This window comes from Theropithecus gelada, chromosome 7b (assembly GCF_003255815.1).
Source record: "Theropithecus gelada isolate Dixy chromosome 7b, Tgel_1.0, whole genome shotgun sequence".
Taxonomy (NCBI): domain Eukaryota; kingdom Metazoa; phylum Chordata; class Mammalia; order Primates; family Cercopithecidae; genus Theropithecus; species Theropithecus gelada.
This window is the reverse complement of record NC_037675.1, coordinates 51,078,094-51,091,021: the sequence shown is the minus strand read 5'-3', so window position 1 is coordinate 51,091,021 and position 12,928 is coordinate 51,078,094. Positions and strand designations below refer to the sequence as shown.

Here is a 12,928-nt window from a genome sequence, read left to right as displayed (position 1 = left end):
TTCCTAGGCTAAGCTATGATGTTTGGTAGGTTAGGTGTACTATGCATTTTTTGATTTATATTTTCAATTTACAATGGGTTTATTGGGACTTAACACCAACAAAAGTTGAGGAACATCTGTATTAGTAAATCCTGTGCAAAAAGAATTATATACCACAGCTGAGTAGGATTTATCCCAGATATGCAAGGCTGGTTTAACATTTGAAAATCAATTAACGGCCAGGTGCGGTGGCTCACGCCTGTAATCCCAGCACTTTGGGAGGCCAAGGTGGGTGGATCACTTGAGCTCTGGAGTTCAAGACCAGCCTGGCCAAAGTAGTGAACTCCTGTCACTATTAAAAAGTACAAAAATTAGCCCAGCGTGGTGGCAGGAGCCTGTAATCCCAGCTACTTGGGAGGCTGAGGCAGGAGAATCACTTGAACCTGGGAGGTGGAGGATGCAGTGAGCCAGGATCGCATCACTGCACTCCAGCCTGGGCAACAGAGCGAGACTGGGTCTCAACAACAAAAAAAAAAGAAAATAAATTTACATAATCACATGAGCATATCAATAGATACAGGAAAAGCACTGGACAAAATCCAACACCCATTCATGATAAGAACTCTCAGCAAACTAGGAATAGACAGGAATCTCCTCAACTTAATGAAGAACATCTACAAAATACCTATGCTAACATCAGATATAATGGCGAGAAACTCAAAACTTTCCCTTAAGATCAGGAACAAAGTAAGGATGTCCTCTCTCACCACTGCTTTCCAACATCATATTGGAAGTCTTAGTTAATGCAATAAGACAAGAAAAGGAAATTTTATACAGATTGGGATGGAAGAAATAAAACTGTCTTTGTTAGCAGATGACATGACCATCTATGTAGAAAATCTGACCAGAAAATCCCTCCTGGAACTAATAAGCAATTATAGCAAGGTTTCAGGATACAGAATTAATATATAAGAGCCAATCATTTTCCTATACCAGCAATGAGTAAGTGGAATTTGAAATTAAAAACACATTAGCATTATGTTAGCAACACCCAAAATGAAATACATAGGTATAAGTCTAACAAAATATGCACAAAACTTGGATGAAAATCTTCAAAGAACATCTAAATAATTGGAGATATATTCCATATTCATGGACAGGAGGTTTACTGTTATCAGTTCTGGCTGGGTGCGGTAGCTCATGCCTGTAATCCCAGCACTTTGGGAGGCCGAGGCAGGCAGATCAAGAGGTCAGGAGTTCGAGACCAGCCTGATCAACATGTAAACCCCGTCTCTACTAAAATACAAAAATTAGCTGGGTGTGGTGTTGTGCGCCTGTAATCCCAGCTTCTCAGGAGGCTGAGGCAGGAGAATCGCTTGAAACCAGGAGTCAGAGGTTGCAGTGAGCCAAGATTGCGCCATTGCACTCCAGCCTGGGTGACGAGCGAGACTCCATCTCTAAATAAATAGATAAATAAATAAATAAATATCGGTACTTCCTCACTTGATCTACAGATTCAATGCAATCCCAATAACAATTCCAGCAAGTTATTTTGTACATATTGAAAAATTGATTCTAAAATTAATATGGAAATGCAAAAGATCTAAAATATTGAAAGAGAACATCAGAGGACTGCCACTACCCAACTTCAAGACTTGCCACAAAGTGACAGTATTAAAGACAGCGTAGTACTGGCAAAAGAATAAGCAAACGCAGCAGAATGGAGATCTTAGGAATAGATCCACATGAATATAGTAAACTGATCTTTGACAAAGGAGCAAAGGCAATATTAATGAAGCAAAGATAGTCTTTTCAACAAGTGGTGCTGGAACAACTGGACAGTGACAAACAAAAATATGAATCTAGACAAACACCTTACATCCTTAAAAAAAATTAACTCAAAATGGGCCACTGACCTAAATGTAAAACATAAAACTGTAACATTTGTAGAAGAGAAAACCTAGATAATCTTGGGTTTGGTGATGACTTCAGATACACCACCAAAGCACAGTCCATGAAATAAAGAACTGATGAGATGGACTTGCTCTGTGAAAGACAATGTTAACAGAATTGGAAGTGAAGCCACAGACTGGGAGAAAATTTTGCAAGTCACTGCTGATAAAGGGCTGTTATCTACAATATACAAAGAATTCCTAAAACGTAACAATAAGAAAACGAATAACCTGATTGAAAAATGAGCAAAAGACCTGAACAGACACCTCGCCAAAGAAGATATATAGATGGCAAGTCAGCATATGAAAAATGTCAACATCCTATGTCATTAGGAAATTGCAAATTAAAACAATATGATACCACTACATATCTACTAGAACAAAGAACAAAGAAACCCAAAACACTGACAATACCAAATGCCGGCAAGGATGTGAAGCAACAGGAACTCTCATTCATCAAGTATAGAAACTTTGGAAGGCAGTCTGGTGGTTTCTTAATAAACTAAATATATTCTTACCATATGATTCAACCATCTTGATCCTTGGTATTGATCCAAATGAAATGAAAACTTATGTCTATACAAAACTTGCACACAGATGTTTATAGTAGCTTTATTCCTAATTGCCAAAACTTGGAAGCAACCAAGATGGTTTTCAGTAGATGAATGGATAAACTGTGGTAATTCAGACAATGGAATATTATTCAACTCTAAAAAGAAATGAGCTATAAAGCTTTGAAGATAAATGGAAGAAATGTAAATGCATACTGCTAAGTGAAGAAGCCAGTATGACTATATGACATTCTGGAAAAGACAGAACTATGTAAACAGTAAAAAGGTCAGTGGTTTCCAGGGGTTAGAGAAGAGGGAGGAATGAACAGGCAGAGCACAGAGGATTTCTTAGGGCAGCGAAACTATTTTGTATGATACTACACTGGTGAATACATGTCCTTATATACATGTCAAAACCCACAGAATATACAATACCAAGAATGAGCCATAATGTAAACAACAGACATTGAATGATTTGAAAAAATCATGCTATGTCCACATGCTGGACTGTATGGCAACTTCATCAAAGTGGAAATTCCAAAAGAATTAAATTAATACAATGGAAAGAGGCACCAAAAAACGTGGGTATGGGGATCATCTGCTCCTTAAAATTGCTTCTTTTCCTCCCAGAAATTCTGAAATCTAAATTTTAATTCATCAATAGTATGCACTACCCTGACAATTATTCTATCACAGTGACTTTATTTCTCTCACATACATGTTTAAATAACACACTGGTGGCTGGGCATGGTGGCTCATGCCTGTAATCCCAGCACTTTGGAAGGCCAAGGCAGGCGGATCACTTGACGTTAGGAGTTTGAGACCAGCCTGGCCAACACGGCAAAACCCCGTCTCTACTAAAAATACAAAAATTAGTGCTGGGCGTGGTGGCACGCACCTGTAATCCTAGCTACTTGGGTGACTGAGGCACGAGAATTGCTTGAACCTGGGAGGCGGAGGTTGCAGTGAGCTGAGACCGCACCACTGCATTCCAGCCTGGGTGACAGAGTGAGACTCTGTCTCCAAAAAAAACAAAAAAAACCCCACATTGATGAAAACATCAGTGTGTGTGTCAGCTGACAGTACAAAGTTCCAAAGTATATACACATCTCATATATATATAATGGATATGTATATATATATATGAGATATTTTATATATATATATATATATACATGCATGCGCTATAGGTGCATGCCACTACACCCAGCTAATTTTTGTATTTTTGGTAGAGAAAGGGTTTTGCCATGTTGGCCAGGCTGGTCTCGAACTCCTGGCCTTAAGTGATCTGTCCACCACGGCCCCGCAAAGTGCTGGAATTACAGACATGAGCCACCATGCCCAGCCTCTAAAAAATATTTCTAAAGGTGTTTTTGCAAAAATACTATTTGGAAAAAAAGTACACTAATTTTGATGTGTTATTATATCACACTAAAAATAATAATAACCTTAAAAGAATCCTTTCTGACAACTGTAATATTCTGAGTTTTTGTTTTTTGTTTTTTTAACAGACAGGTTGGTCTTGAATTTCTGGCCTCAAGCAAGCCTCCTGCCTCAGCCTCCCAGAATGCTGGGATTACAGCCGTTAGCCACTGCACCTGGCCAGATTTTCATTCTCTTAAAGCCCATCAGAGTGTGTATTTTGAGGGGGCTAATCCAACTTTTAATGTTCCAAATACACCATTTAAAAATAGAGGTGCTCTTCTAAGAGGCGGGCGAAGGCATTCACATAATCCAGAAGCCATTTTAAAACGGTGTTCCTTCTGCTCAATGTCATCTATCAATATCTAATCAGATTTTGATATATTTTTGCCTTAAATATAAAAGACTGATGCTAAAGTTCATCAGCATCGTAGCATAATAAGGTAATTATTTCCAAGATGTGAATTACTTGTGAGATTCATTTTCTAAATCTGTTATTCAGCCTAAAATTAGTGAGAAAAATGAAAACTGACAATGAAATATTTTTTGTACAATCAATTCTAATGACTGCTTTACACTGACAAAAACGAAGACAGTAATCACATATACTTTGTACAATAAATAAAATGTAAAAAAATATTTCAATACATAAATAGAAGCTTTACACATCCAAAATACAGTAAATATATATGAAATATCTCTCTAAAATTCAATGAAATACTACAAACTACTATAATTTTCATTTATAAATTATATATATTTCAATATAGAAATATTTTTCTTTAACATTTTAAATTTCAGAGATAACTTGCATGGTAATATTGTGGAGAATAATTTCATATACCAAGCTTTTTAGTAATTAATTGTAATTAGTAATTCAATGGAAGGGCATGATTGTGATAATATGAAGAAAAATTTCTTAATTATGCCAAAAGTACCATTTTTAGGAATATAAAGATACAGTGTTCTATTTCTGTAGAGATGGTAATGCTGAAAATAAAACGGAAGGTATGAGATTTTTTCAGTATCCGTCTTGAGCACAACTCTGTGGAATGGTGTGGGCCAAACTGAGGGGTTTCTATAAAGTCAAATTACTAGATTACCATCCCATCTCATTACTTACAAAAATTACTTTAGAAGCAGTCTTCTAAGGCAAAATGTATTTTAATATGTCTCAAAAAGTTAATAAAAATACTGCTTCTCAATGTTTCAAAGCCTGTATGATAAATAAACCTCCACTTTATGTACTTTAAAGCATGGTCTTTATATATAAACTAGACAAACTAATAACTTAGGGGTAATGGAGAGACAATTGACATTTATTCCTCTATTCGAATAAAGGTGAGGAAAAGTTATGATGATGCCTAAGAATACTTTACTAGGTAAGTGTCGAAAAGGGCAGGAGTTCAATATTTAATACCATTCTGGTGTTTGCCTATTTTATAATATCTGGCCCACTGTATTAGTTATTCAAGGAGAACCTTAGGTAACTTCAAAATGACTTGAGAAAGTTTATTCTTTCTGAAAGTGTATATGTAGTGTTTTCGCATACATACATGTATTTATATATTTATGAAATTATGTTGGGGATGTCTGAAGTTCTTGAGAGTAATTTCTTATTCTCAAATGTATGTAATCTTTCCAGTAAAGAATACATATTTGAGTTAAAATCTGTTATAACTGTACTTACTTTCAGAAAGAATAATTGTTCTGTAGCCTGTAAGGAAATTTGTTTACAAATATAAATTAATCTGCATTAACATCTTTTTTTCATATATCCCATGGCATACAGTCACTTAACAGAGTATTTGTATTCCAAATTTTATCCTTTAAATAGAGCCTGCAATTTGGGAGTGTAAATGTACAGTTTGATTAAAATGTTAAGACATACTAAATATGTAGAGTATATAACAATTTAATTGCTACTGATCCACTGATACTTCTTTTCTGTTTCTTCTTTTTGGACTCTTTGTTCTTCTCGGTGATTAGCTGCAGCCCAAAATGTTATTTTTTTGAGTACTTGTTGCAGAAGTTTAGGAGGTAACAAAGATATCTGACTTTCTAACATGATAGAATTTTTACCAATGCAGTCAAGGCATGACCTGTAAATAAAACATAACAGAATTATTAGTCTTGAACCTGAGGTTATAATATAAAAGATTTATAGTTAAGAATTCTTTCTTTTTTAACATTGTAGTACTGGACTTCCACCTTTTTTCAGTTTTAATTTTTGTCAGTACATAGTAGGTATATATATTTATGCAGTACATGAGATGTTTTGACACAGATACGCAATGCATAATAATCATGACATGGAAAATGGGGTAACCATCCCCTCAAACATTTATCCTTTGTTATAGTTAAGTATTCCTAAAATTTAAAATCATCATAAAAATTTTATATGGCAATGCATTCATTTGTCTTGTTTGGAACATGATAGGATTTTTTTCCCCAGAGCACCACAATAATCATGTATTTTTATAGCATAGAGACTAAATCTGACCAAAATCCAATGGAAACAGAATATACGGCTTACCATGCATAATGTTCTTTAAGTAAAAATGATTCAGACTTAATTTCAAACCAGATGAGTCTACAGCAGCTCCTGTTTATGTTATCCTTTCAATCAGCCCAGTAACCATATACCCTTCTCTCAGAACTGCCCTTTGCTTCTGTCACCTCAAGATGAAACATCTAACATCTATTTTTATATCTGCTCCATGTTTTGTCCATAAACAACTGCACGGGGGTTACACACTTGACTTATGTGACCCAGAGAGAGCAGGTTGAAAGACAGGAATGGAGCAATACAGAAAGTGCCAAGAGACCACTTGGGTTTCTACTCTTCTGGGGGCCTGGGTGTTCATTTCTTTTCCCTTTGATTCCATTAGACTAGAGGGCAGTATCCTTCCAAGTACAATGCCCTTTTAAATCTTATGCTATTTTGAAGAGGATTTTGTACTTTAAAACCAAAAGAAACTTAAGAACTATCAAAAAAGCATCTGTTTCAATTAATAAACTTTAATTCAAAAAATAAGTGTTAAAAATTTTTTTTTAACAGACTCATTTGATTCTGCTGTGGTTTAGTTGTCATTGTTACAAGCACTTAGACTCTTAGAGATTTAGATGTTCTTCCATACTCTTATGAAGCTTTTTCCCTCCACTCTGGAACAACTCTAAACAAGAAGTGAGTTAAAATGTCCTGGGAGGTCGAAGTACAGGTACAGGGTTCTGTGGGAATCAGAGGAAAAGAATAACTAAGACAACCTTAGCAAGCCCAGGGAAACTCTCCCGATGGGAGGTCCAAGCTGAGACCTTGAGGCCCTCAACAAATTAAAGAAACAAAGGTATTCCAGCTAGAAGAACCACACTGACAAAGCCCTAGAGATGAGAAGTAAGATTACAGAAACTGCACTTCTATTGTCTAAATACAGCTGGAGGGCAGAGCATTAGAGTGGGGCATGGCCAGAAGTGAGACAGATAAATGGAGGCCCTGAGTACCACTCGAAGGAATCTGCAGTTTGTCTCTGGCAGTGGGAGCCAAGCAGGAATCATCACAATACAACAGGCGATATGTCAGCCTTCCATAGGAATATATAAGAATATTTCATGACTAATTTTTTTTTTTCCCCTGAGATGGAGTCTTTCTCTGTTACCCAGGCTGGAGTGCAGTGGCCTGATCTCAGCTTACTGCAACCTCCCACTCCTGGGTTCAAGCGATTCTCCTGCCTCAGCCTCCCGAGTAGCTGCTATTACAGGTGTGTGCCATACCACGCCCGGCTAATTTTTGTATTTTTAATAGAAATGGGGTTTCGCCATGTTGGCCAGGCTGGTTTTGAATGCTTACCTCAAGTGATCTGCCCACCTTGGCCTCCCAAAGTGTTGGGATTACAGGCATGAGTCACTGTGCCCGGCCTCATGCCTAATTTTTATAATAGCCCCAAATTGCAGATATCCTAAATATCTATTGATAGACTAGTTAATAAATGGTTTTTTTGTTTTTGTTTTTGGGACAGAGTCTCACTCTGTTGCCCAGGCTGGAGTGTAGTAATGTGATCTCGGCTCACTGCAGCCTCCGCTTCCCAGTTTGAAGCAATTCTCCCACCTCATCCTCCCAAGTAGCTGGGACTACAGGCGTATGCCACCACACCCAGCTATTTTTTTTGTATTTTTAGTGGAGATGGGGTTTCACCACTTTGGCCAGGCTAGTCTCGAACTTCAAACTCCTGCCCTTGGGTGATTCACCTGCCTCGACCTCCCAAAGTGCTGGGATTACAGGCTTGAGCCATTGCACCTAGCCAATAAATTGTATTTCCACGAGATAGAACCTATATAGCCATCACTAACAAGTATAGATTTATTACATTGAATGATTATTTACATGAAAGATATTACAAAACAGCCTGCATAATTTGATCCTTTATACACACTCACATATACATATATGTGTGCTGTTCTTGCTGAGGTTTCCAATGACCTCTTAGCATGATTAAGTCCACTCTAATCATTTAATAAAATCATTAAAATCATGTTTATATGGTTATACATTGATCATTATATAAATGATTTATATATAAAATCTCTCTCTGCTGGGCGGTGTGGCTCACGCCTGTAATCCCAGCACTTTGGGAGGCCGAGGCGGGCAGATCATGAGGTCAGGAGTTCAAGACCAGCCTGGCCAATATGGTGAAACCCTGTCCCTACTAAAAATACAAAAATTAGCTGGGTGTGGTGGTGCGTGCCTGTAATTCCAGTTACTCGGGAGGCTGAGGCAGAAGAATAGCTTGAACCTGGGAGGCGGAGGCTGCAGAGAGCCAAGATTGCACCACTGTACTCCAGCCTTGGCAAAAGAAAAAAAAAAGCAAAAAAAAAAAAAAAAAACAAAACTCTCTCTCAGTGTATATATACATGTGTGTGTATATATATATATATATATATATACACACACACATATATACACACACATATATATACATGTACAATTTTTATAATTTTACTAATACATGTATATATATATGTCCCCTATGATGGTTCATAGGTGATTTTTTTTTTTACCATATACTTTTCATATTGTATGAATTTTCTTGGTAAATACATCTTTTTACAATCAGAATAATATAGCTATTTCTTTTAATTTCTTATAATATCCTTTTATATCCAAAGGTATGATGAACATGATCCCACAAATCTACGAGACAATATAAGCCACTTTCTATCATTTCTACATTTCTTCATCTGCCGCATTACTGCTTATCTTCCCTCCCAAACCTGGGTTTTCTGCTTTTTGGAACACCAGTCGTATGTTCTGTAAGCACACCTGCTTCCTCTGACTTTCTGAAATCTAAGAAAATTGTTGTGTGTGCAGCTTTCTTGAGAAAATAGTACACATCTTCCCTCGTCTCCATTTTCACAGTCAAGGATCCAGTGTCTGTAGTCTCACTCCTCACCACTGCTTCCAGGTTATATCATTTCACATGCAGGTGTTGCCATCCACTAACCTCTGGCTCATTTTCCCCCAGTCACTGAAGACTTTGGCCCTGGCTCACTACAGTCCCTTTTCGTGACTGGTTTTAGCATCTGTGTGGAGAACCCTTTTCATTCTTTATGATCTCGCTCAGGACAGTTCCACCTGTGAAATCTTAAACTCCCATCCTCCTCTTGGACCAGAAACCTCTTATCCTTTTAATTCTTACACTCCCTTACTGCTTGGACTCTTCTGGGTTCTCCAAATAATAAGACCCTTCCCGTTTTAACTTTCTTTCGTATCCAGCCTAGTTCATCTGCACTTCTTTCCCTTGCCAGCAATTTTAGTCCCTTTCTCCACCGTTTCTCTGTTGGTGAAGGTGGAAGCCAGGATGACTTCTGGGGAAGAGCACCAAGACCAAGGGAGGATGAGTATGTTTGTTTATATCCTGGTCGGGCAAGAGAAGCCAGTGAAGAGTAGGTTGTTAGAAACAAGAAAATGTAGGAAAAGTGGGTAGAGCAGTGTCTTGAGAAGGTGATTTTAGCAAAAAGATTTTTAAATTAGTCCTTGACTGGAGAAAGGATTCTTTTCTTTAAAATAGTGGAGAAAGAAGGAAGTATGGATATATAGATAGAAAACTTTTTTGGTTGGGGCAGGACGTTGAGAAGTTCCACTTGATAGTGAGGTCATCTGATAAGAGAAAAGAGAAGTGAGGATAAGAACTTAAGATGAATGGTGAAGATTTGAAGTAGCTGCCTAGGTGACTGCAAGAAGATGCTGACTTCTGTCTGTGGGATATATAACAAAGGAGCACGCAGCTGTGGTAGAATATCATCAATATGTAGTGGCACCATAGCTGAGAAACATGGCTTTCCCCAGTAGCACTAAGCAGCTGGGTTGCAGGTGCAGAAAGGAGATGACCGGCTGAATTTATCCATCATTGCAGTTTGGCTGGGATGGGTAACAGAAATGGTGGAGAAGGGGATTAAAATTGCTGGCAAGAGAAGGAAGTGCAGGGAACTAGGCTGGATACGAAAGAAAGTTAAAACGGGAAGGGTCTTATTATTTGGAGAACCCAGAAGAGTCCAAGCAGTAAGGGAGTGTAAGAATTAAAAGGATAAGAGGTTTCTGGTCCAAGAGGAGGATGGGAGTTTAAGATTTCACAGGTGGAACTGTCCTGAGCGAGATCATAAAGAATGAAAAGGGTTCTCCACACAGATGCTAAAACCAGTCACGAAAAGGGACTGTAGTGAGCCAGGGCCAAAGTCTTCAGTGACTGGGGGAAAATGAGCCAGAGGTTAGTGGATGGCAACACCTGCATGTGAAATGATATAACCTGGAAGCAGTGGTGAGGAGTGAGACTACAGACACTGGATCCTTGACTGTGAAAATGGAGACGAGGGAAAATGTGTACTATCCACAGTGCTTTTCAATCCAAATATTCTGGGATCTCTTTACAGTAGTCTTTCCTTGTTCAGATCTCCCTTCTCTTGGTTTTTGTGCTACCATTATCTCCTGGCTAGCCTTCAACTTCTCTGGTCACTCTCTTGCTGCCTCCTTTTCTTCTCCCTACCTCTCAAATGTAGTAAGTTCCTAATGCTGAGTTGTTGGCTTCCTCCTTACTCCTAAAACTCCTCCTGGCCAGAGCTAATCCACACTTATTAATTCTCCAATGATTCTGAAATTTTATGTCTGGCCCAGACCTTTTTCCATATATTTAAGCATTTAATGGATAGCTCCACTGGAGTCCCATAAACACTTAGCACATCCAAAACCAAACTCATTATTTCTACCCTTATCCCATCTTCAGACCACTGCCTTTCTCCATATTCCTATCATTAATTCTTCCCACTCCTTTTCCTTGGCATCTATTTAACTACCAAGTCCATTCTCTCTCCTAAATATCTCCATCTCCCTTCCTTCTCCAGCCCCATTGATACTTTCCAAATCAGACATTCACTCTGTACCTGACCATTGTAATAGTCTCTTTACCGATTTTCTTTACCCAGTCACATATCCCTTCAATTTTTCATCCACTCTGTTGCCAGAGGAATTGTCTAACTTGTAATATGATCATCTTATTCTCTTGCTCCAAATTTTTGAATGGCTCTTGATCTCTTTTACACCAGATACTGTAAAAGAGAGATAAAGTTCTAGATGACATATGATTTCTGATTTCTTGTCCAACATCATTTCTTGCAACTCTCTGCCTCATACTACATTCCAGGGATGCTGAAGAATTCAGTTTCCAGAACACACTATGCTTTTTTATATATCTTTACACTAACACCCTTTCATTGTTTGTTCATGGCAAATTCTTAGCTCAAACCCTTCTTCTGTGAAGACTTCCCTAACCTCTGCCATCTTAATCATAGATAGACAAAATGCCTTCTTCTCCAGTATTCTCATAAACTTTGTATATGTTTCTTTTAAGGCAATTTCCTTTTTCTATTGTAGAAAAAGTCTGAAAGCTTGACAGTCTACCTTCTATATTATTTGCAATTTTAGGGAAAGGCTATGCCTTTTTCTTTCATGGCACAGTGCCTTCCCAAGTAGGCACTCAAGTGTTTCTTGATCCCTGCATATGAGGAACTTGCAATCCAAAGTGCAGGCCACACCCTGGACTAATTAAATCACCACCTGTGGGGGCAGAACACAGGCATTAATTTTTTTGAAGCCCCTCATGAGAGTTTAGTTTGAGAACTACTGTGCGAAGAGAAGGGGTAGTTAAGAAAGATATTAGAAAGGTCCAGTTTGAGCTAGTCTAATGGTTTTCAAGTGGTTCATGTTATAGAACATCTAAATGTTACAGTATACTCCTTGAAATATAGCATGTCCCCTCTCTTTCTCATATGTCTTCGCTTATGTTATTCCCTCTGCATAAAATTCCCACACATGTTCACTGGGCAACTTCTACATCTCTCAAATCCTTTCTCCTAACTTCCACAGATAGAAATAGGGGTTTCTTCCATAATCCTCCCACTAAACTTTGTATGGACTCCTTTTAGAGCAAGAATGTATGAGCTAAGACACTATAAGTCATATCACCAACTTAATACTAGCTTTGGGGTTAAAAAAGAAATTCTTTGATATTAAATGTCTGTGTATGTGTATATATACAGTCAGCCCCCTGTATCTGTAAGTTCCTCCTCTGTGGATTCAACCAACTGCAGATTGAAAATGTAGTTAGGCTTATGAAGGTTGTATCTGTACTGAACATGTACAGACATTTTTTTTCTTGTAATTATACCCAAAACAATACAGTGTAACAATTACTTTCATAGTATTTAAATTGTATTAGGAATTATGAGTAAAGTAGAGATTATTTAAAGTATATAGTAGGATGGGCATAGGTTTATATGCAAATATTACATCACCCTATATAAGAGACTTGAGCATTCATGAATTTTGGTATCCAAGTGGCGGTTTTCCTGGAACCGATTCCCACAAATACCAAGGAATGACTGTATATAACATATATATGATATATATTTTTAGGCACATTCTAATTTCCAAAAAGTTAAAATGTGAAAAATGTCAGGCTTAGAATTAAGGAAATA

The 12,928-nt window shown here is 37.6% G+C and overlaps 1 protein-coding gene across 1 annotated transcript in view; it reads right to left on the bottom strand.

The window, feature by feature from the left end:
* Positions 1–4,444: 4,444 nt before the first annotated feature.
* KLHDC1 (kelch domain containing 1) overlaps positions 4,445–12,928 on the bottom strand; it is a 62,782-nt gene continuing 54,298 nt past the window's right edge. Inside the window, exon 13 of the mRNA XM_025392237.1 lies at positions 4,445–6,006. Within this exon, the coding sequence (XP_025248022.1) occupies positions 5,820–6,006 (187 nt within the window). The 3' untranslated portion in view covers positions 4,445–5,819. The remainder of the gene's footprint in view (positions 6,007–12,928) is intronic.